Raw genomic sequence first — 23,640 nt, 5'->3', positions numbered from 1 at the left:
TCCTGCCCCACCAACAAAAAAATCTAACTCTTAGAATTAAAAATAAAAAGTAGAAATAGAAAAGTCTAACTCTAAGATATAGAAAGTAGAAAAGGAGCTGCCAGGGGCTGAGGGGTAGGAAAATTTGGAGAGGTTCATAAAAGGGTACAAACTTTCAGCTATAAGATATACAAGGTCTGAGGAGCTAATATAAAACATTGTGACAAGAGATGATAATACTGCAATATATAATTGAAATTTAAAAAATAAGGAAGTTCAGCAAGTTTGTAAGATATGAGATCAATATACAAGAACTAGTTGTATTTCTACATACTAGCATCTGAAATGAAGTGTTAAATAAAGCTTGCTATGTTACGTGATAGATACGTTAATTAACTTGACTGTGAAAATAATTTCACAATATATACATATATCAAATTATTGCATTGTGCACTTAAATATATGTAATTTATTTGTCAATCATATCTCAATAAAGCTGGGGAAAAAAGGAAACCTCTTCCATTTACAAAAAAAAAATAAGAAAATAGAATACTTAGGAATAATTTTTAACAAAATAAGTGCAAGATTTGTACATAGAAAACTATAAAACATTATTGAAAGAAATTAATGATGATCTAAATAAATGGAAAGTCACCCTATACTCATGGATTGGAGGATTTAATAGTGTTAAGTAGGAATACTTCCAAAAGTGATCTAGAGAGTCAGTGAAATTACTATCAAAGTTCCAGTTTGCTTTGTTGCAGATATTGACAAACTGATCCTAAAATTTATATGGAAGTATGAGGGACCTCTTGAAAAAAGAACAAAGTTGGGGGTTTACACTTCGTGGTTTCAAAATGTACTTACTACAAAGCTACAAAGCATTTGAGTAGACATTTCTAAAGAAGATATACAAAAAAATAGTCAATAATTACATGAAAAGAGTCTCAGCACCATTAGCAATTATAGAAATACATACCAAACCATAATAAATGGATGAGTGTATAAAAAAGACACACAATAATAAGTGTTGGCAAGGATATGGAAAAGTCAGAACACTCATACATTGTTAGTGAGAATGTAAAATGATACAGCCCCTTTGGAAAACAGTCAATAGTTTCTCAAGAAATTAAACATTAGGTTACCATTTAACCTAGCAATTCCATCCGTAGGTATATATCTGAGAGAAATGAAAATATATGTTTACCCAAAAACTTTACATGAATGTTCATAGCAGCATTATTCATAATAAGCACAAAGTAGAAACAACCCAAATGCCCATCAACAGATGAATAGAACATAATATAGTATATCCATATGATGGAATATTATTCAACTACTAAAAAGAATGAAATAAAAATACATTACAACATGAATGAATCTTGAAAACATTATGCGAAGTGAACAAAGCAAGTCACAAAAGACCACGGCTTATATGATTCCATTTATATGAAATGTCCAGAAAGAAAATTTATAAAAACAGAAAATAGATTAGTGATTGCTTAGGGTGGGGTTAGGGTAGGGGAGAAAGTGACTGCTAATGTTTTATTTTGGGAGGTGGTGATGAAAATGTTGGGAACTTAGATTATGGTGAACTTGATTATGAATATACTAAAAACCATTTAAATTGGTGAATTTTATGATATGTGAATTATATCTCAATACAGATTTTAAAAACTAAAAAGAAAATCCCTTAGAGACCCATTATACTAGGTGACCTCTAGAACATGGCTCTTCACATTTGGGGGTCTGCGGTGGCTCCCTAAACACCCTCCTTAGGCTCAAGCACTGGATTCTAGAGCTGAGAAAGAAGCCGAAGAGACAAGTGCTAATGGTGTTTCCTCAGTGCTTCCTTACTTTAGGGCTTTCTCACTGTAAGGCCCCCAAAACAATAGGAAAGTGCATTCACACTCACTTGGGTGATCTGTAATCTGAAGAGCACTTTCTCCACCTTTCTTGGTTGAGTGTTCACATCAATCCTGAGACAAATTCTGTTATTTCTGTGCAATAGGGGAAACTGAAACCAGACAGGACGGCCAAGATCAATCAGCATTTAGTGGCAGATTTCATGATTCCCAGCCCAGTTTTCTTTCTACTTCCAATTGTTCTGTTTCACATCTACAAAATGTCTGCTCCGCTTTCCGCTGAGAAAGTGGGACAGGCTACAACAGTGTCAACCCTTCTGTTCTGTCCTCAGCAGAGATAAGGGCCATTATGGCATCTGTGCAGGATATCAGTAGATAAGAATTTAGTTGTCTTGGGCTGAGAATCAAATGGAGACATATGATGCCATCTGCTTATGATCCTCTGACAGAGGTCTATGTCTCAGAATCACATGCACTTCAGGTCACCTCAATGCTCCCTCATCTCTAAGACACCTACAAAACAATGCTCTAGCACTTGGATTTACAGAAATATATGTTAAATAGAATCTGACAGCTTTGACATTACATTTTCAGATGTGCTTCTTGCAACCTGGTCATCTATCCAGCTCTGCAGGCTGGGGTTCTAAGAATGGAGTGCGAACATTAGGGTCCACAGAGGCTGGCCGTGCCTGTGCTGTGCCCATCCCTCTTCTTCACATGACAAGCGCAAGACCCTGGGTTCCTTCCTTCTTGCAATTTTTGCACAGGTGTTCTGCCGAGGACACCTCCCCATTAGGAATTGGGCACAATTCCCACCTATCCATACCCATATTCCATATTATTCACTCTCCCCTGATTGTGACTCACAGATCCTGAAGTCTCTCCTCAGTGGCAGGTAAAGAAACAGCTTTACTGATTTCCCCATGGAGGACTTTTGGGAATGTGTTTGCCCTTTTTTCATCTGGTTTTATGTAAGAAGTGGGTTACTAAAGAAAGAAGCCTGCTTATCTGAGACACGCTAAATTTAGGTACCAAAATGATACTAGCTTCTGGTTGGCTATTTCTATACTTTTGCAAAATACCTTGTAGGGGATGTCGAAAGGGTACAAAAATGAACACACATTTCCTATCTAGACCTTAAAGTATGTGCCCCGAAGTAAGTTTTGTAGAACTGTTGTGTTTGCTCACACACACGAACTAGGGAGTCATGTAACTGTTTTTTCGGATTGCTCATTAATTAAGATTGCTTGTGAAGAAGTGTATGCTCTTCCTTGCAACAATCCCATGACCAGAGATACTTTTTAGAAATAAAAACTATATTGCAAGTCCTTTAATTAAGGAATAGTTGATGGGAATTTCTTTGCTCAATCTGGGTTAATTGTCACTTTCATGGCCTCATGACAGAGAGCTAGCCTGCCTTCTCACTTTTCTCCTTTCCTTACCCTTCCTCTCCCCTTCTTTCAATTTCAAACAAACATTTTTTGTTGTTGTTGTTCTGCTACCAGGCATCTAAGCATGGCAAAGCCACTTCTCTGTGCTGTGTGAGTCTTCAGGGCATCACCTCCATGGTCCCTCCATATAATAGTACACACTGTGTCCTGTGCTGTGGCATTCACTGCTGAAGGTTGACTTTGGTTTACAGGATCCTTTAGGTTACATCATCTACTTGGAATCCTGGAAAAGTTCATGTGGGAGGGATGCAGGGAGATCTCAGTGATGCTTCTGGAATGAGTGTCTCTCATCTGGCCCGACTCTCCCCACAGTGAGCACAGAACAGCATTGTTTCCCTGAGCAGCTCTGTGACTCCTTGCTGCCCAGCACCAGCTCCAGAGCAGACAGAATGCAGCTCACTGCTGGGCACTGCTCCACCCTCTGTGGGCCTGCAGCCTGGACTGTTCTTCCCATTCTGAGCAATATCGGTTAGGGGTCAGGACCCATGGCTACCTTCAACACCTGCTTTTGACATGTGTAAGTTTCTAGTGCATCCCTGGGCCTTCAGAACTGAGATTTTGCCTCAGAGATGGGACAGGCCAAGTCCTTGCTAAGTGCTGGTCTCTGTGTCAGGAGCAGAAGAAGCCTGTTGGCTTCTCCTGGGGCTGAGGCAGCCTTGTGTGAAGTGAGTGTGATGGTCTCTTTGGGAAAAAGCACAAGGATTTCTCCACTCTCTATCAAGAAGGAGGAACTTATGCAGGCTTGAGGCAGCATGGGCTTCATGTGTACTTCCCTCAAGGCTTCTGCAAGACCGGACATGCTGCTTGATGGCCCCAGAGGCCCAGTCATCACAGGATATCTAGTTACCCATTGAAGAGCTGACCTGCGATGACTCTGTGCTCCCTAGAGGGCCCACGGATATCAAGAAACTCCACACAGGGCCATCGATCCATGCAGACCCCTCACTGAGTGTCCCCTAGGCTGGAGCAAGCAGTTCAGTAGAGGCCAGTGCCTGTGAGAGAAGACAGGAAGAGCGGAGTTTGGGGTGGAGGGATGATAGGGGTGGTGTCAGAGGTGGTTTCCTCTGGCTCACTGTCCTCATCTTCCAGGCCTTCAGTGAGGGCTGGGATGATCCTGACCACATTATCTTCAAAGTGTACCTGCTTCTTCTTGGCCAGAGATTCAGCTGGCTCCAGAGTCAGCTCTGTCAGGGAATCTGGGCACTGGAGAGCACTGGGCTTCCTAGTTCCCTTCAGAATGCTCTTCATGTGGATGAAGAGGGAGCTGGGCCCCTCCTTGAGGGCTTCGTGGAAAGTGTAGGTTTGCTCAGTGTCCCCAGAACCGGTGGTGCTAATGGCGCTGCTAGAGGGGTCTGTGTACTGCTCTGGAGCGGCTAGTACCTCAGGGGCAGCTTTGTTCTTCTTCCGCTTGCTCAGCAGGAAATAGGCCAGGCCAGTGATGATGAGCATGGAACCTGGAAGAGATCTGGGAGGTCAGGATGCAGGATATGTCCTGCAGAAAAGCCAGAGGCTATACAGGCCCACTGTTCCAAAAGGTCACTGCAGCACTCCTGGCTACGCTCAGGCCACCTGTGCTATAGCCTTCTCACCTAACTTTTCCTCACACAACCACATCAGACTCAGGTGGCAGGCCTAATGCCCAGCTGAGGCATGTCAGCAGGGCCAGTGCCATGCTAGGGCCCTTACCTTGACCATTAGCTAGAGGACACTGTGCCCGAGGCTCCCTTCCTATTGACAGCTGACCCTGGTGCTCCCTAAACTCTGTCACCATGCTCAGTGTCCCTCTCAGAATGACTTATTGGAGATGGACCTGTGATACCTTCAATGGGTTTGGACTCTGTCTTAGATACAAGGCCTCATCTGCTGAATCCCATCCCCATCCCAGAAGTAGGGGACTCCTTCGGTTCAGTCTCCCCAATAAACACAGAGGGAAGTACAGATACCCTTGGGTGGGGCTGGCGTAGCACTGGCCCCACTCCTGGCCCCTTACACAGACTCCAGGAATGAGGACCCTCTGTCCTAGGCTGAGACTTGCTGTGCTGGGAGCCCTGCTCTGTCCAGAAGAAGGAGGGATGGTAGCTGTTCTTTCTGCCAGGCCCAGAGACTCCTATGACTCTCTCACTTTTTAAGGAATGGGAGGTTGTGGCTTGCTTAGGTCTCTGCAGTGCTGAATCCTGCCCAAGAGTCCATTGGCGGGCCACATGGAGTGGCTTTGAGAGGTTATGACACGTACATTAAGAGAAACCACAGGAAGGGAAAGGAGGCTCTGCCTTTCAATCTTGTCTCCCTGGGAAGTTGGCTTCCTGGCATTTCAGATGGGTTGTGAGAAGGACACAGGTTTCACAGCTGGGTGGAGGGTATTAGCAGAAAACATCATGGACAACACTCAGAGGTAGGAGCATTGATTAGGAACTGGGCTGACCTGTAGGGTCTATGTGATGAAACTGGAGAAGACATTGTGGCTGTGAGGGTTTTTTGGGCCCCATCATAATGTGTCTCCCAAATCAGGCTGAACAGTTTGGATCTGAATCAGTAGGCACTAGGGAGATACAGATGGGTTTGGGCAGAGGAATGGCCATCTTATTTATACTCTCTGAAAGCTCAGTTTACACACATCCATTGGAGGAAAGACCAAGTCTCTTTTGGAGGCGCAGCCTCTAAACATCTACAGGAAAGATGCCCTTCTTGGGACATTCCTGCCACTTAATTAGTATGGACGATGTCTGACAGGTCCTCATCACCACAACCTAAACCAGAGAGCGCACTGGGCCAGTGGGGACCTTGTAGTCAGTGTCACTGCAGGCCGAGGAGAGGAAGATTCAGCTCCTCCTATCCAGAGCCCACCTGTGGTGGGGACTGCTTGCCTCAACTATCTCTTGGAGCTCCTACCTGGGATGGTCACATGCCAGACCAGGACAGGATGGAGAAAGCAGGCCAAGGACAGCAGCATGTAGGCCAGGAACTTCTGAAAGCAGCCCAGCCAGTGGGCCTTCTCCCTTGCTCTGTAAGCCAGGGACCCGGGCTGACACCTAGAAGGAAGTCATTCAGAATTCGTAAGAAGCAGGAAATGACTCAGGAAAGCCCCAACAATACATGAAGCCATAGGAGGCTGAGATAGTATCCTATGGTGGCTATGTTCTTAGCAGTGGCCTCTGGCTAAACACCCCCAGGGGTAGGAGTTCTTACTTAGGGTTCTAAAGTCAGGGGTCATGCCTGAGCCCCTTCAGAAGAGCTGCAAAGGCAGTATAAAGGAGAATAGGAGACTCAGAGATCTACTGGGAAGTCCACAGTGGATTGGAGGTATGCAATATGGGGCTACATAGCTGGGATGGTTGTGTGGAATGTACACTGCACATGGGCCTGGCTAGGTGGGTGAGTGGGCTAAAATCCAGCTTCACCATGCTCACAGAGTCTTGATTAGGCACGAAATAGCATTGGCCCAGAGGGGCTTCTTTCTTAATTGGCATGCACAGTGAGCCTGGCAGAGGCCTAGTATTCAGCAGGTTTCCTCAAGATTATTGCCTTCAGCTTTTGAAGGAGAAAAGCACTTGCCTTTAGGTTTATCTCTTTCACCTTCTGAATTGGCCTGGAACAGGGATCTGCACAGCTGCATCCTGCCCAGGCTAGTTTTGGGGAGCTCTAATCCAGACCACGGCCCTCCTTCCACACTCAACTGCCGTGGCTCTCTGGTGCCCCCTGCTGGTCATTCTTTTGTGACCAGACCCTGCCTGGGAGTGGAGGGGTCCAGAGCTGGTAAAATGCCCCCTTTAAGTCCAGGACTTTTCCCTCCTCTGCCCCCTAGAAGTTGCAAGAATCCCTTGGTAGTGGAGGCTACTTACCGGAAGCATATTGCCAGCAGATGAGCCACAAAGTAGGCCCCTTCACACACGGAGACAGCAGCTCCTATAAATCTATGATGGAGACAAGTGATTCTTCCTTTGCTTTCCTGTGGTCATTCCTCTCACAACATCTTGGCTTCTTGGGCATCTAAAGACTACTAACTTACTTAATCCTGTCACCCAACCAGCAACCCTCATGAGCTGTCTATATGCCAGGGCCTGCACTAGGTTTGTTTGTGGTGGTGGAGGGGGTTAGGGTCTGGGGCCCACAGATAGTTGAGGAGGAAACTGCAGGCCAGCAGGAAAGACCACTTTGACTACAGCATCCCTGTGTGGACACTGGCAGGCAAGTCCCTCTACCCACTGTCACCAGGATGGACACCCACTGCCCGATTGTGAAAGCCTTACAGTTGGATCCATTCCTGAACACTTTACTTCTCCCTTTTGTCTCATCATCCAAAAAATTCACCAGGAGAATCTGATCACTTTACTTAAATAGCCTTAGAATTGGTTCCATTCTCTCTGGCCTCATCTGTATTGCCTGAGTTTGGACATTGCCCCCTGGACACCTGTACCTCTTTCCCTCTTTTGGCCTCCCTGGCTCCCTGGTCCTCACCTCCTATCACCAGGCCTTCCACTCTGTCACTGCCAGGCTGCCCCAGGGGCTCCTTCTGATACCTGAATCCGATCATATTCCTCCCAATCTAGAATTTTTAAATGCCTCCTCATGCTCCAAGTGTAGTCCAGGGACCCTCCAATCAGGAGGAATATGTAAAATCAAAGATTCCTGGGCCAGTTCCAGACTTTCTATATCAGAATCTTTGGGATTGGAACTTACGTTTTTTTGTTTGTTTGTTTGTTTGTTTGTTTATTGGAGCCTGTCTCTGGCCTGTAAAATTGAAATTTTTTAGCATGTCTCTTAAAGCCCTAGATGAGCTTCCATATTCCTTTGACTACACAGGAAGCCTATCAGGTGCCACAGGGCCATAGGTGGATCTCTCTTGGAAGGACTCAACCTTCCTCCTCTTGTCTGTCTAGTGGTCTCTTGCTTCTTCATGTTGTACTGTGTGACTGGAGCCACCAGTTTGTGAACTCCCTTAGGTAGTTCTCTCTCTAATTCTCTATGTAGCCCACACCCACTCTGGGAAAAGCTTATTGTTAAGCAATCCATGGACTTGCATTGGAGTAAATGAATGAGTGAGGGGAGATGCTACCTTGCAGGGAAAGGTGACTTGGGAGTCAGGGTTTTCTTGGGGCCCTGGGAATCTCCCCTGCTACTAATCAGCTATGTGACCATGGGCAAGGGGCTTGGCTGCTCTGTCCCTCAGTTTCTTCAGTTGTAAACTGAAAGTAATTATAGTGCTTCAACAATAAATTGTTATAAGGACTAAACGAGTTTATTTTTGTAAAGTCCTTCAAATATGTTTGGCACATAATGCTCATTATATACATGTTAGTCTCTCTCATTCTCTCTCTTTCATCATTTAGTACTTAATCTTTAATTTCTCCCACTCTCTCTATGATTCCAGTGTCTTCCTAACTCTTACTCCTTAGCTTTTAAATGGTAATAGCCTTCAGCCAATAGCATGGTCACTGTTTTTGGATAAGTGTGAGGAAGGCAGTGAAGAGAAAGAGGAAGTCTCTTATGGAAAGAAGGAAGATGGGAGAGGAAGCAAGTATGGAAAGAAGTGGAGAAGAATAAAGGGAAAGCTAATGACAGGTCAGTTCTTACTGGTGTCTGCTTTTGACCATGGCCCCTGCTTGGTCCAGGGGACACAGAGAAGGCAGTGAGAATCATATATGGTTATGCGCTACAATTCATGAATGCTCCAAGTATGAGGGAACACAGTAGTAGGAGTCCAAGATCTGTAGGGGGGAAATCATATGTGTGTAAGGGAATATGGGAGGAAGAAGGGGTTAAAGGAGGGAAGGAGGCAGGACATTGCACATTTAGATGGCCCTTGAGGAATTAGCAGGCATGAGTGTAGGAGGGATGAGCAAGGTTGGCTGTGGGTGCCAATTCCACGAGGTTAGAGAGCAGGGCATGTGTGGAATATATAAAGTAGTTCACAGTGAGGTGAGGGGACCTGCTGGTGGAAATAACATTTTCTAGGACTGGATCACAGAGTGACCAGATGGGCATAGTGTCCCCTCAAGACAGGCAGAAGAGTCAGGAAGAGGAAGGGTGATAGGGAGAAAGCAGTCAACATTAACTGAACACAGACCTGACCTGTTACAGTAGGATGATAACTCCCAGGTCTTACCCAAAGTGATGTTCATGGGTGAACTAGGCAAACATATAGAGAGGAAGAAGGCCCAGGCCTGCTTCTGGATTCTAGGGAGACAGGGTATAGCAGCTGGGGTAGGCTAAGTAATACATGGAGAATGCTCAGAGCAAGAAGTCACTTTAGCCAGCTGGGCAAGTGTCCCAGAGCAGAATGCCAGGAAGAAATATCAGGCTTTGGGAAGTCCAAAGTGGTTGGAAAGGCACCCAGGGTGCTCACTCCACAGGATGAGCAGAGGCTTAGAGGTGATGTGATATGAGTGAGTGACAAAGAATAAAGTGGATGTCAGAAGATGACAAAAGAGTGTGGACTGGAGGCTGTGGCAACTCTCACAGGTCATCAGAGAGACCTGTGTTTCTACGTGGCTGATGTGGCTGTGTGGGGTGCACTTGGAGGTTGGAATGTGGTTGAAAGATGGTGTGTGTGATCCACTTGGCACACCAAAGAACTTGTCTGAGACATGGGGATCCTTAGGATGCAGACAAGGCCACCATGATGAAAATGGACAGGGGGAGGGAGAGTAGGGGAGAGAAGGATGTAGCCTGGTGATTCCATAGGCAGACAGGGGTTCATGTGTTTCTCAAGATTGTGCAACTGAGAAACTGGGTGGTCATAGCCGACAGACACCAGGCTTTCTTCCCACTCTGGGACACCACTGCATAGTGACCTCCTTCCCACCAGGGGGCATTTGCAAAGGCAGTTGGTAGAAAAGAAAGGACAGGGGCTGGGGAACTAAATGAACTGGGTCAATGAGTATGAGCCCTGCTCATACTTATGTGGGCTGAGCTGCTTACTCCTGCTGAATGTTCTCTTCTGCAAATCTAGAGCAATATTCACTTCTACAGTGCTGTCAGGGTTAAAGAACATAATGTAAATAAAATATTTTAACTGTGCTTGGCATGGAAATGGTTTCAAACTTATGGCCCTTTGAGCTGATTCCTTTCTCTCTAAAACAAGATCTTAGGCAATATTTGCTGAATAAAGGAGTTATTGAAGAGATAAATGGGTAGGTAGATGGATGAATGGGTGGATGGATGGGTGGGTGGATGAATAGATGAGAGGTTGTATGGGTAGGTGGATGGATGATAGGATAATTGGTTAATTTATGGGATTGTCTGTCTAAAGCTCTTCCAAAGCAGGAAATATCCTAAGGCCTCCTCTACTCCTTTCACATCTGGACAGGATGTATTTAACATCTGAAAAGGCAGGCTGCCCTGGGTTAGTCTGAGCAAATAGCCTTAGGATTAGGTGGAACAGAATATGCAGGCAGGAAGGGACACAGTCACATGTACTCACAGCAGGTAGAAAGCCAGGCTTTTGAACTGCCCCTGGAAGAAGGTCTCAGTGCCCACGCTGATCAACACTAAGAGGGGAAGGAGAGAGGAGAGAATGGTTCAGGTTCTCCAGCCATAGCACTTCCCTGAGGAGGGCTTCTTGGCCATGGAGTGAGCCTTCTACCTGGGGATGGAGGCACAAGGTGTATGGCACAAGGATTGGTGGCTGGGAAGATACAAGAAAGCAGAGGCCTTCTGAATTGGTTTCTAAAAACCAGAGTAGTTACAGGCAAAACCCGAGAGGTCTTTTTGTATAGTCTCTTCAGAGCACCAACTCTGTCCTTCTCTGCATGCATTAGTCATACCACTACACCTGAGTGCCCCCAAAGACAGCCCATGCTAACAGGCCACCAAATGCTCTGCTCCACAGCTGTCTATGTGTCTTGGCCTCAAGGGTTCTCACCACCCTGCTGGCCCACGCCCATGTGTGCTGTGTGTCTGGGCTTCAGTGCTTGGCCATGGGTGGGACCTGCCTGTTCTTGCTGTTTCCATGACTTTTTTCACTTGCCGATTTGGCAGCTGCATCACTCACCTTTGGCTCATTACTTTTGACCCAGTGTTGATTAAGCCCATGGGGTTTTCCTCTAACATGGGATGCTTCTCGACCTCATCTCTCTTCCTGCCCTTTCTTGGCAGTTGATGCTCAAATGCTTGAGCTCAAACACTTGACTTTCCATTTGTCCAGGGTAAATTTTGTCTTGGACCAACCTTTCCAGACTTGCTGGCTCCCCGTCATCTCCTCACAGGGACGTCCTTGCTCTCACAGTTTTTTACTCAACCAGCTATGGCTCTGACCCCATCCACTCACGGTTAGAAACATTCCACAAACAGCACTGGAATGTCCCAGGAGACCTTCCTCCAGGACCATGTTGGCCCACTAATCAGACTTATTTCTGGCTCTAATTGCTCACACCTCAAATATCCTGCATTTCTCTCTTTGGGTTCAGATGACACACCCTGTTATTTGCCATTGTGGCTTCACTTTGTCTCCTCAGAAAGTCAAAAATGTCAGGCTGGACTGTTGAATTTGGCTATGAGTGGTCCTTCATCTCTGATATTCATGGGCTGTTTCCCTGGGCCTGATGCCTCTCTTCTCTGGCAAGAGATACTGTATAAGCTTCTAGCTCTGGATGACCTGAGCTCTTTGCCCACTGCAGAAATGCTGTATCCTAAAACAATGTGGAACTCCTCACATCTGGGGGGATTGTGGAAGTGCTTCAGGGTGAAGGGGACAGAGCTCTTTGATTCTCAGTGATAGAGGCTTTCAGCTCTCCCCTGTGCTTGAGAGCAGTGGAGGACACTGTGTCTCTATCCTCTGTAGGTACCAACTGCTCGCTGGTTCATCCCAAGTCAGGGACCAGGGATGCAAGTCAGCCACACATCCCTTCTCAGTGTCAGTTCAACCTGTAGAGCACTTAATAGTTTACACACAATGGTCACACACATCCTGGCTCCTTATGGCAGCTCTGTGACACAGGAGTTCTATCCTCCATTTTTTACAGGGAGGAAAATAAGGCTCAGTGACTTGGTGTTGTTCTTATAAGAACACACATATGCCAGTATGTAAAGGACCTACAGATCAAACTTGAAAATTCTAGCTCCAGGTGGTGGGCAGTTTCTTGGTTTTCTCTGTCTACTAGTGTATGTCTATGTTGTGTGGTGGTGGTGTGTGTATGTGTGTGAGTGTGTATTGTAGGCAACTGCTCATTTAATTTTCAGTATGTATCCTGTCCTGTTCTCAACACTTAACTTTTATTAACTCATTTAAATATCACAATGGTCCTGTGTGAAAGCACTGTGCTATTCTCATTTTACAGAGGAGGAAACTGAAGTACAAAGAGTGTAAGCAAAACGAATAAACCAACCAACTGTGGATACCTAGGTCAGATCCTGCATTTCAGTCTCACATTTGCTAGTTAATAGCCGAGTCACTCAATCTCTCTGAGCCTCAGTTTCCTCATTACAAATAAGCAAATTGACACCAAGCACATCACAGTTGCTCAATGAAATGCGTGGTAATTTTTGGCAGGGGCTTTATTCACATCATAGTCTTTGTAGATTTGCATGAGCTTGTGGTGGACAACCAGCAGGTGGCAGGAAAGTTTCTTGGGAACTCGGCCCCTTTCCCTGACTTGTATTCACGTGGCCTGTGGAAAGCTATCAAGGAACCTTTTGACTGATACAAAGGGTCAATAGTTAAAGGAGAGTTAGAGGAATACTCTAGAGCCAGGGCTGGTTTGCAGTTAAAAGAAAATCAAAGTAACAACAGAGAAATGAAATAGCTAAGCTGGAATTCCAGTTCTGTGTGTCTTGATAATACAGGTAAGTACTTAACACATCTGAGTTGGGGTTTTCATCTGTGGAATAGGGAAAATAAGTTATACCTCACAGAGTTGTTGCTTGGATTGGAGAAAAGTGACCAATCCGAAACGCAGGTTTTTCTAACTGTGAGTGTCAGGTGGCCAGTATACATGAGCTCCTTCCTTACTCAGGCCCTGGCAGCTTTCTCAAGCTCCAGCTAGCCCATTTTGCATGAATGGAAATGGTATTACCACGCAAAAGCTCTCAAACAACTGCAGCCATGCTGGAAACTGCAAACCTGGGGACAGAAGGGTGCCCTTGGGCTAGAAGAGGAGGGAAGGGCAATGGAGGCTGGGTATGGGTCATCAGATGAGGAGATCCCTTAAGGGGATCCAGTGGGATTCTCATGGGAGCTCTAAGGCCCTTTGGCACTGGGGCCAAGGGTAACCTGATTTCCACTTGATCTTCCCAGTTCTGGGGCTCATATTCTCAGAGGCAGACCATGTGATGTTGCAACAATGCAGACCACCATGAAGTCCTTTCTTCTGTCCCCTGCATCTATCTGCTTTTAGCCTTGACCCACAATCCTCCCTCTGTCCTGGAGCTATCTGGCTACACTCCTTGGTGTCTCCTGGCAGCTCTTCCTAGACTGTGCTTTCATCTAGTCTTGTGTAGCTTCCCATTGGGGTGATTTGGGGTCAAGCCCAACAAGTGGGCTTGAGTCAGGCATCAGGCTCCTATCTAGGATTTGCTTAGTTTAGGGGAAGAGATGTGATATGGACTGAGAGAAATATAGCGACTCAGGCTGTAAGAGAGGTTTACCTAAGTGCTCTGGGGGCCAGAGAGAGAAGGGCCATTCCTGGGGATTATCAGGAAAGATTTTATAAAGATTGAAGCAAAGTTGGTTGGGAAAGCAGGCAGAAAGTATATGTGCGAGTGGAGGTGCAAAACACTGCAGAAAGACCCTCCTCCTTGCCATCATAACAACAAGTTATTTCTTTTGGAGCAGGGGCATATAGAGGGGGCATGGGCAGTAACTGTGGACTGGGGCCAGAACTGTAGGTCTTTAAATACCAGACTCCATAGGTTGGGCAGGGGAGCCTTGAATATTTTGAGGCAGCTAAGTGACATATTCAGACTGATACTTCAGAGAGCTTCCTGACCTCAGGCAGAAGGGATAGGAAGCTTCGGTGATATTTGGTTAAAATTGCCTGGCAGACACGAGGTGGTGGCTGAGGTATAGGACTCTGCTCAGAGTGCTTCTGGCCTCTCCCTCTTCTAGTTTCTTTGTTGGTCTGGCTTGAAGCAAAGTTCTGATTGGGGCTTCTGATGGTGTGCCTAGGTGACACTGTTTACCTCTTTGCACTTCAAGGTGCCCAGGAAAGGGGAGAGTTGCTCTTTCTGGGGGCCCAGACAAGGTTTCTGAGGCACAGAGGAGAAAGGCATGCCCTGCTATCACATGATAGTCTTTCACCTTTTTCTGGGGAATGAAAGCAGAGGCGTGAGATGGTCACAGGTGACCAGAAGCATTTGGGTTTAGAAGCTCCTTGGGTGTGCCAGCTCAGTTGCCTCTCCAGGGGTCTCACCACATGCCATACATTGGAGTAGCTTGACTGGAATCTCTGCCTTTACAAGGCTCTAGTTCAGTATTAGATGGGTGGCCTTTATCAGCAACTCACCCCAACAAATGACACTGAGGTCTTTGCCCAGCGGTCAGCATGAAGTCGGAGGAGCTGACATTTGACATGGACACAGGGAGACAAATGTCATACATGTCCCAAGAATCAGAGTTTCATTATAACAAATTCTCTAGGGGCAAGAAAGACTTGTCCCCAGAACACTCTGAATCTCGGCCGTGTTATTCTCCGAGCTGCAGGTGGGAGAGGTGCTGGCAGATAAGTGCTATACTGCTTTTACACTGCTAAGTGGCCTGTCATTCTATCCCTCCTCATTATCTATCCCTTGGAATCTCATTACCCCTTGTCCTAGCCCAAAAGAACCACATGACAAGCCCACCCTAGCACAGTAATCTGCACCCCTCCATCTCATGTCCCTGCACAGTCCCCAGGGAGGCTTCTTGCATGGCACAGGTTAGAGCCAAGTCTTCCTCCTCAAGAATTTGTGGACAAACCTGGCTTCCTCATCATGTCCCCTTCCCTCTAGTTTTTGTCCCTCCACTCTGGGCTGGGTCTGATCCTCTCACGGTATTTTCTTCACAGGGTTTTCTTCTGAGTTGCCTCCTTGAACTATGTTCTAGTTCAGGCTTAGCAGGATCTGAGATTCTGGACCAAGGCTGTGGTATAGATCTGGGAAAGGCAGCTACTTTCTGAGCATCTTCTGGGCATCCTGAAACTCTGGTCCTAGAGTGTGGGTGAACGAAAGGTATGGGGGTACTGTGCTGTATTAGAGAAAATGTGAGACTTGATCAGAAAGTATAGTGTGGCATTTAATAACCTCCAATAACTCTCACAAACCTGTTTGGGGACAGTTTCCCAAAAGTGAGAGAGTCCACTCATTCTCTATTAGAGCCATAGACTAAAGTTGACAAGTGAAGTCATCAATTTTGTATGGTCCTGTAGAAGTCCTTGTGGTAAATTGCAGTGATGTCCCCAAACCTTCACCCCTTTGGGTATCCATACTCTTTATGTGACTTCACAGTGGAGCCTGTTTCCCTAACCCTTGAATCTGGGCTCAGCAATGTGACTTGCTTTGGGCACTATGCAAGCACAGATGTGAAATCTGTAAACTGGTATGCTCTCATTTGGCATGGTGAGTCTTTTTACATTTAGTCATTCTAAAAGCATGTAGTAGTATCTCATTGCGGTTTTGATGGGCATTTTCATGACTAATGACATGAAACTTTTTCATGTACTTATTTGCCATAGTGTTTCCTTGTTGACTTGTTTTTTTTTTTATCCTCTTAAAATTATAGTTTGAAGAGCAAAGTTTTTAAATTTTGATGGTGTGCAATTTATCAAGTTGTTCTATGGATTAAAATTTGGCATTGTATCTAAGAAATCTCTGCCTAACCCATCACTGAGTTTTTATTCAACTGTCTAGAAGTGTCATAGCTTTAGTTTTTACCTTTAGGTCTACAATCCATTTTGAGCCTTTTTTTTTTTTTTTTTTTGGTATATGGTACAAAGTACAGATAGAATTTCATTTTTTGATAAGTGGATGCTCAGTTGTTCAGTATCGTTTATTGAGAAAGTTATCCTCTTTACACAAAATTGCCTTTTATTTAAGTCAAAATTCTGTTGTTCATATGTCTAGGTCTATTTCTGGGCTCTGTTGTGTACCATTAATCAATTTGTCTTTGTGTCAAAATGCATTGTCTTGAATTCTATAATAATAACTTTATAATAAGTCTTAAAATCAGGTAGTGTTAAATTTAACTTTACTCTTTGTTTAAAAAGTTGTTTTGGTTATATTATGGCTTTTGGATTTCTAGGCAAATTTTAGAAACAGCCTGTCAATTTTTAGAAAAAAATTCCCACTAGGATTTTGACTGAGATTGCAGTCAGACTACAGGGCAATTTTGAGGGGAGAATTGACATCTCAATGATATTGAACCTTTTGACCCATGAACAAAATATATTTTTATGTATTTAAGTCTTCTTTACTACCTCTCAGCAATATTTTTTGTTTCCAGCATATACATTTTTGTCAGATTTATATTGTTTATGCTATTATGAATTATAATAAAAATTTATTTTTTCTAATTACTTTTTGATAATATATAGAAATACAATTAATTGTTGTATAGTGATCTTGTGTTCTGTAATCTTGCAAAAACCCTTTATTAGTTCTAGGAGTTTTACTGGTATATTGCATAAGCTTTTTCAAGACAATCATGTCATCTGTGAATGACAAGTTTTTCTTCTTTCTTGCCAGTCTGTTTGCATTCTGTTTCTTTTTCTTTTTTTTTTCTTTTTCTTTCTTTCTTTTTTTTTTTCTTTTTTTCTTTTTTCTTTTTTTTTTTGCTTTATTAAACTGGCTAGAACCTCTGGTATAATGTTGAATAGAAATGATGAGAGTGGACATTCTTGTTTTGTTACCAATTTTAGGAGAAAAGTGTTTAGTGTTTTACTTTTAAGAAGCTGTAGGCTTTTCGTAGATGCTCTTTTTAGACTGATGGTGTTACCTTCTATTACTAATTTGATGATAGTTTTTATCATGAAATAATGAATTTTATTAAATGTTTTTTCTGTATCTATTTAGAGAGTAATATGGCTTTTCGTTTTAGTTTGTTAATATGGTCAGTTATATTAATTTATTTTCAAATATTAAAGAACCTTGCAATTCTGAGATAAACTCTATAATATATTATCATTTTTATATATTTTTATTTTAATTTTGGTTTAGAATTTTTAATTTTGGTTTAGAATTTTTCTGTCTATGTTGATGGATAATACTAATTTTCTTCTGATGTCTGTCTAGTTTTGCTACTGGAGTAATGCTAGTTTTGTAGAATGAGTTGAGAAACATTTCTACCTTTTCAAATTTCTTGAAGAGTTGTATAGAATAGATATTATTTCTTTCTTGAATGTTATAGAATTAACCTGTGAAACCATTTGGGCTGATACACTACTTTTTGGTGGTGACTTTGTTTATATGGAAGGACTCTGAAGACTTGAAGTGTTCACTGATACTATTGAGAATATTGCCTCCAGCACAGAATGGCTTTCTGCTTATGAGGACCCATGGGGAGTATTCCTTCTATGTCTTGATTTTAGGCTAAGATATTTGCTTCTTATTCTATCTTGCATTCAAAGAGAATACAACTGCTCATTCTTCCACGTGGCAGCTTTCCCAGTGCCAGGAAACAGTGACCATGCCTCCAGGTGTTCTCTCTCCATGCCACACAGGCTATGTTTCTTCATTTGACCTACTTTGCTTATGGAAAGCTAGGAAGGCTCAGGGAAAAGCCCCAAGAGAACTGCCACTCCCCAATGTCAGTCACTTGTATTTTACTTCATTCCTTTTGGATAATGACCTGCTCCAGATGGTTATACAGAATTAAGGTCAACTTTAAAAGAACTGTCAGCCCATGTAAAATAAAATGAGGCTACCGTATTTCTTCTTGTTGGTATAGAAATCCTTCCTACAAGTGGTATAGAAATAAACAAGTTCCTGTGGGTTGATCTTAATGACCCAAGCTCAAAATATGACAGAAAATGTTACTCAGTGTAAGACCTTTCACACTGTAGCCTCTCCTCCCTTTCCTGCTTAAAGGTCGTATATTGCCTTGTTCCTTTTCTCTGATCTCCCTTCTTTGTCCATCCTGTGAGAAGAACCCTTCACTTATGCTGAGCAGTTCCTGTGTTCTATGTGTTCCTATAAAATAAACCAGAATGAATAAGAATCTATGTACCAGACATTTTCCTGCTTTAGTTATTGTTTCATTGAATGTTCACAACCCCAAAGGGTAGATACAGTTGTTATTTCTATTTCATAGATGAGAAAATTGATGTTTAAAGTGGTTAGGTAACATGCCTAAGGTAGAGAAGAACACAAATTCCTACTCCCAAAAACTATAGAATAGTGCTTGATGCCAAAATGTATATTTTCTAGCTTATCTCTCTGGTCAGACCACGTGCTTTTCTAGGCAGTGGTATTGCCATCCTAATATATTGTATACATTGTATAATGTGGGAACTCTGCAAATGTTTGCTGAATAAATGAATCCTAAGTGGAGTAAGAGATTTCTTGATCTTAATCTAAGAAAGAGAACATAGACACAAAGAAGTAAAGAAGAAATGCTTGAACAAAATTATATTATCTGTCTGTGGTAGGATGATAGATATTCTATTTACTTATTAGGAAAATCAGATTGTAAAAGGAAAAGAGTCAACATCCACTTGGAGGATCTGAGAATAATGTGGATAATAAATCCACCTGTGGGTGCGTTGGAGTGCATGAAGATTCTATGTCAGGAGATGGCTATAGGGACGTACATTTAAGAAGGGTAGAAATTAGCATGGAGAGCCCAAGATGGTTGCCTCAGAAGCATTTTGAAAAGAGTGTGGCAGGAATAGGGCTGCTGGGAATGTGGCTCTGTCCTTAATGTAGAGGAGAGGTTAATGGGTCAAAAACTGGAACAAAACAAACTCCTAAGTGATCCCAGGTTGATCCAAAGTAATTGATTTAAGGGAAATAGCACATTACCCTGACAAGCAAGACTTGCTCAAAATGGCCTTGTCTTAATCCCAGCTAATATCCTAGTTGGCTGTGTGGTGTCTTTCTCTCTGGAACTGTTTACCTATAGGCTCCAAAGTTTCCACCTATCATAGCTCTGTGAGTGGGCAGACTGGAGCTCTAATACCCAACTTGCTGGCTACTGGAATGGACCTCTGCAAATCTACCTATGCATTTTAAGCCTCAGTTTCCTCACTTGTAAAATGGGACTAAACTCAGCCTTTGGCTCTCAAAGCTTTAGCGAGATAATGACTTTATAGCATGTTTTCAGTCATGCACCTCTGGACCCATAAATGGAAAGTCCTACTGTGATAGTTTCCTCTGGATATGTGAACAGATTTGTCCCTGGAGGAAGTCCAGGCAGGACAGTCATGGTAGTATTAGTCAAAGCATGCATGGCAATCATTCAGAGACAGAATGAACAGCTGAATCAAATATTAGAAAGTGTTTGATCATTCTTGACTATGCTTCATTGTAACTATATCCATCCTCACCATGGCCCCACCTGCTTGAGCTCATGCATGGTCAGGCTGACTTTTGACAGGGGTGCTAGGATAGACTGATGGGTGTCCTTAATTAGGGTTCATTGCTACCTTCTGTATGTTTTGCATCCCACATCCTGGGGTCACCCGAATATGGAAATACATGTTCCTTAGCCTGATTTATGTGGAGGGCACATCGACTAACAGTTGAATCTCAGGAGTGGAACACCATCAGTTCAAATATTGCCTCCCTACTTCTTGGTTGTGAGACCTTGAACAAGTTGCTTCACCCCACCAAGCCTCAGTTTCCCCCTACATATAATGTGAATGAGGATGACCATGATAGTGCTGCAAAGGGGGGCTGTTATTGCTGAGGACAGGCCTCTTACTTGGTTTTGATATAGGATCCAAGGCCACAAGTTACCTCCTAATGGCGAGACTTTCCAATAATCTTGCTGGGTCTTTCTAGAGTGTTGGGAGCAAGTAGAAAGCTAGAGAGAGAGACTTTGGTGCTCTTGGGCGTATCTCGAATTTTTTCCAGCATCACTGAACTCCTGGCCTGTTTCCAGTGTGTCAGATTTGCAAATTCCTGTTCCCTTAAGCCTCATTTTTGTTGAAATCTCTGTTTAGAAGTCCAGGCCTCATTTACAGGGACATCACTGCTAGAAAGGAAATAAGGTTTGAGATAGAGGCTATTAATTTGCGGAGTCTTTGGGAGATGTACTGTAGCCCCTGATTCCACAGTGGAGAGAAGTGTGGTTTTACAAAATCTAGGAATAGTATGTAATCCAGAGTCACCCAGAGAGTCACCTACAGGAACCAGGCAGCTCCCATCCTCCTCCCCCTTCCCCTCCTTCTTCCCACTGGCCTCCTCCTTCCCCTCTGCAGACAGCATCCGTGGTTGTTAGAAGTTCCAAAGGTACAAGGAAAATTCACCAGGATGGCAAAGCCCACAGTTGCTGGCTGAGCTCATCTCCCCATCTCTACCCAGCCCCCTCTGGATAAAGCATCATTAGGATGACCAGTGGTCCCACAGGCCATGCTGTCTTACCCCTTTGTCCAGCCCCACACCACAGAATGAACACAGACAGAGCATTGCTACAACCAAATAGAAATAAACAGGCCATGGATAGACTGCACCCAGCTAGAGATGTTTCTGAAATTAAGATGTTTCTCACTTTAAATCTGTCATAAGGTTTCCAGGTCATCACAAACCCACTTCTCTCCATAGTCTTACACTTAGCTGGCTTCACTCACTTGCATGACCTCCCTGGCTGGGAAAGCGCGTGCGCGCGCGTGTGTGTGTGCGTGTGTGCGTGTGTGTGCGTGTGTGTGTGTGTGTGTATGGCTGCAGATCCTTCTACTAAGATGAATCAGACTTAAACTCTCTTTAGATAATCCATTGTAAGAATAAATATATCTTAAAACAGTTTCTAGATAGAAGGCAGTCCTCATCTCTGGGTAGAGTGTGGCAGGGGGACTGTCACCATAACATCTGATAGCCGGAAATGGTGTGCATCCACTTTTGGAAACCGAGGCTTATAGGAGGGCAGGTGGAGTCAACATCGACAATCATAAACCAGGATTTGAACCCAGACATGGAAACAATTCTTAGGGTGACCTTCCCCTCCCCGAGATGGGTAGTTTGGGGCCTTGGTTGTCATTCCCACACATGTAGGAGACAAGGTTCTTTTGACAGAGGCTGGAGCTATCTCTCCCACCAGGTCATTTACTCAGGGCTTCCAACAAAGCAATTTCAGACCCTTCCTGTTACCTGCTGGGTAGTGCTTTCTAGCCTGCAAAGCAGGGAGCTCTTTGGCCAGAATCCCAGCCTTTTTGAAAGTCAAGGGATCAAGGCTCTAGTCTGGCTGTTTCTCTGACCTGAAACATGACTTTGGGCAAGGTCACTGTCCCTATTTGAGCTCAGATGTTCAATCTTGTAACAGGAGGGTGTGGGATTGGGCCATCTTGAATAGTCCTTTCTGTACTAACTCAGGGCCTACATGCATCAGAGCCCACTAGCCAGTTTACCAGTGAGACTGGCCTGGTGCCTGGGAATGACATGGGTCCTTTTAAACTCTGAAGTCTGTCATGGAGCTTCTTCCAAGAAGTTTTCATCTCCAGCTCCACCTAGCTATGATCGGTTTGTGCATTCTTGATCCTCCAAAACACCTGGCCAGCAGGTCCAATGATCTCCATTACATGAACTAGAAAGTTCAATCCCTAGGGCCCAGGTGGTTCTCCCAAAGTCACACATTGGCAAGTGACAGGGCTGGGGCTGGAAGCAGCGCTACTTGAGTCTGAGCTGGGGGCCATTTGCACCCACTAAGATCCATGCATATGATTTAGTCTAGTTGCAGGGAAGGACTTATCTCCTTCTTGTCCCTAAGAGACAATGGGGCTCAGAGTTAAGGGCTCGGAATACTGCCTGCTTACTTCCTCCACACTGATCCTGGCCATGGGGGCATGGAACTAAGGGTCAGGATTTGCAATAGGAAAGTGAGCAGGCAGCACTCAGGATTGTGGTCACACTGGTTCTGCTTCATCTGTCTATCTTCCTGGCAAGTTAAGCAGCCCCATTATCAGGCAGATGAGAAAGAGGAACCCACCACAGGGAATCATTTTCCCCCTAATCCCACGGTACATTAAGGGAAGCTGGAGATCTCCATGACCAGCCTTCTAGCTCAGCCTGCCTGAGTGCTGGGAAGTCTATCTCCAAAAACTGAAGCTGTGGTCTGAGTAAAGCAAGATGTGCTCCATTTTCATAACTCTACAATGAGGCATCAGCCTTTTATGCTTTCATCTTCAACCTCCATACCCATCTCACAAAAGCCCTCCCGGAGGTGGGGCACACTCCTCCTCCACTCATTTCTAAGATGAGGATGCTGAGGGCTCCCAAGATCACACAGATGGTAGGTTACCAAACAGATTCGGCACCGGGCCCCCTGGTTCCCAGTCCCAGGCTTACCCCACTGTACCAGCTGCTGCCCTGCAGAGCAGTGTTTCTTGGGGTCTTGGGAAGAAATGTGAAGGGCATTGTGGTCAGATGTGTCTGCCAGCCAGCTTCCACCACTTGGGCAGCCTTGTCTGCTTTATCCAGTGTGCAGGGGGACTATAGGAGGGAGGTGGGGTCTTACCTGCAGCAGTGGTGATGCCTAGGAGCCGGCAGGTGTATTCCAGCCCAGTCCAGAACACCTGCAGCTTCATGATGCCAAGGGCAAGTGCAGGGTCTCAGTAGGGCAAGCAATAGAGGCTCTGGCCTGAGATGCTCTCAAATGCTTCTGTGCAGTGGGAGGTTCTGGCTGCCGGCTCAGGGCCCCAGTGTCCCGGGGCCCTGCCTTCCCAAACCAGTACTGGCCACCGCAGCCTGGCCGAGGTGTGAATAGGACTCACCTTCCTGGCTTGGCTGCCTGTGCCCTTGTCAGGCTCTCAGCTTAATCATTACCTTGGAGGAATGTCCCCACTATTCTGCGCAGCCAGGGCCTGACCTGCAGTCTCTGCAGTCCCAGTGGCCGCCTGAGATCAGGCCTATTAGGGCTGCATTGAAGGCAGGCAGCCAGGATCTGGCAATTAACTGTTTCTGGCTGGGAGGAGGGAGCCTGCCCTCCTCCCTGGCCCTTCCTTACTGGGCAGCTCCGGGACAGTCACACCGACCTCAGTCTGGTGGGATCCGGAGAGTCAGTGTCTAGAGGTGACAGTGGGAATGCAAGTCTGTTCGTGCATATGTGAGAGAGGGATGTGTCTTTAAATCACCAGCAGAAACAACTTTTGAAGTGAATTCCGAGCTTCTATTCTTTTGAATATAGGTGGATTAGAAAGCTTTTGAGTCTGTAGTAGGTTTGGACTCTGACCAGACATACTTAGCACAGGCCTACGCTATACAGGAATCTTCCTTTATTCCTGACA

The 23,640-nt window shown here is 44.7% G+C and overlaps 1 protein-coding gene and 1 long non-coding RNA gene across 2 annotated transcripts in view; one reads left to right on the top strand and one right to left on the bottom strand.

The window, feature by feature from the left end:
- Positions 1–3,159: 3,159 nt before the first annotated feature.
- TMEM72 (transmembrane protein 72) lies at positions 3,160–23,346 on the bottom strand. The gene is made up of 5 exons (XM_016137621.2): positions 22,872–23,346; positions 10,716–10,782; positions 7,135–7,206; positions 6,185–6,324; positions 3,160–4,749 (listed from the first exon to the last, which is right to left on the bottom strand). The coding sequence occupies exons 1-5, from the start codon at positions 22,939–22,941 to the stop codon at positions 4,271–4,273; spliced, it is 828 nt and encodes a 275-aa protein (XP_015993107.1). The 5' UTR covers positions 22,942–23,346; the 3' UTR covers positions 3,160–4,270.
- LOC118603947 overlaps positions 6,332–23,640 on the top strand; it is a 40,199-nt gene continuing 22,890 nt past the window's right edge. Inside the window, exon 1 of the long non-coding RNA XR_004951493.1 lies at positions 6,332–6,595. This is a non-coding gene — a long non-coding RNA (uncharacterized LOC118603947). The remainder of the gene's footprint in view (positions 6,596–23,640) is intronic.

This window comes from Rousettus aegyptiacus, unplaced genomic scaffold (genome assembly GCF_014176215.1).
Source record: "Rousettus aegyptiacus isolate mRouAeg1 unplaced genomic scaffold, mRouAeg1.p scaffold_m13_p_6, whole genome shotgun sequence".
In the NCBI taxonomy this organism is placed as follows: Eukaryota; Metazoa; Chordata; class Mammalia; order Chiroptera; family Pteropodidae; genus Rousettus; species Rousettus aegyptiacus.
Note: the sequence above shows the minus strand (reverse complement) of the source record. Positions and strands in the feature narration are given on the sequence as shown.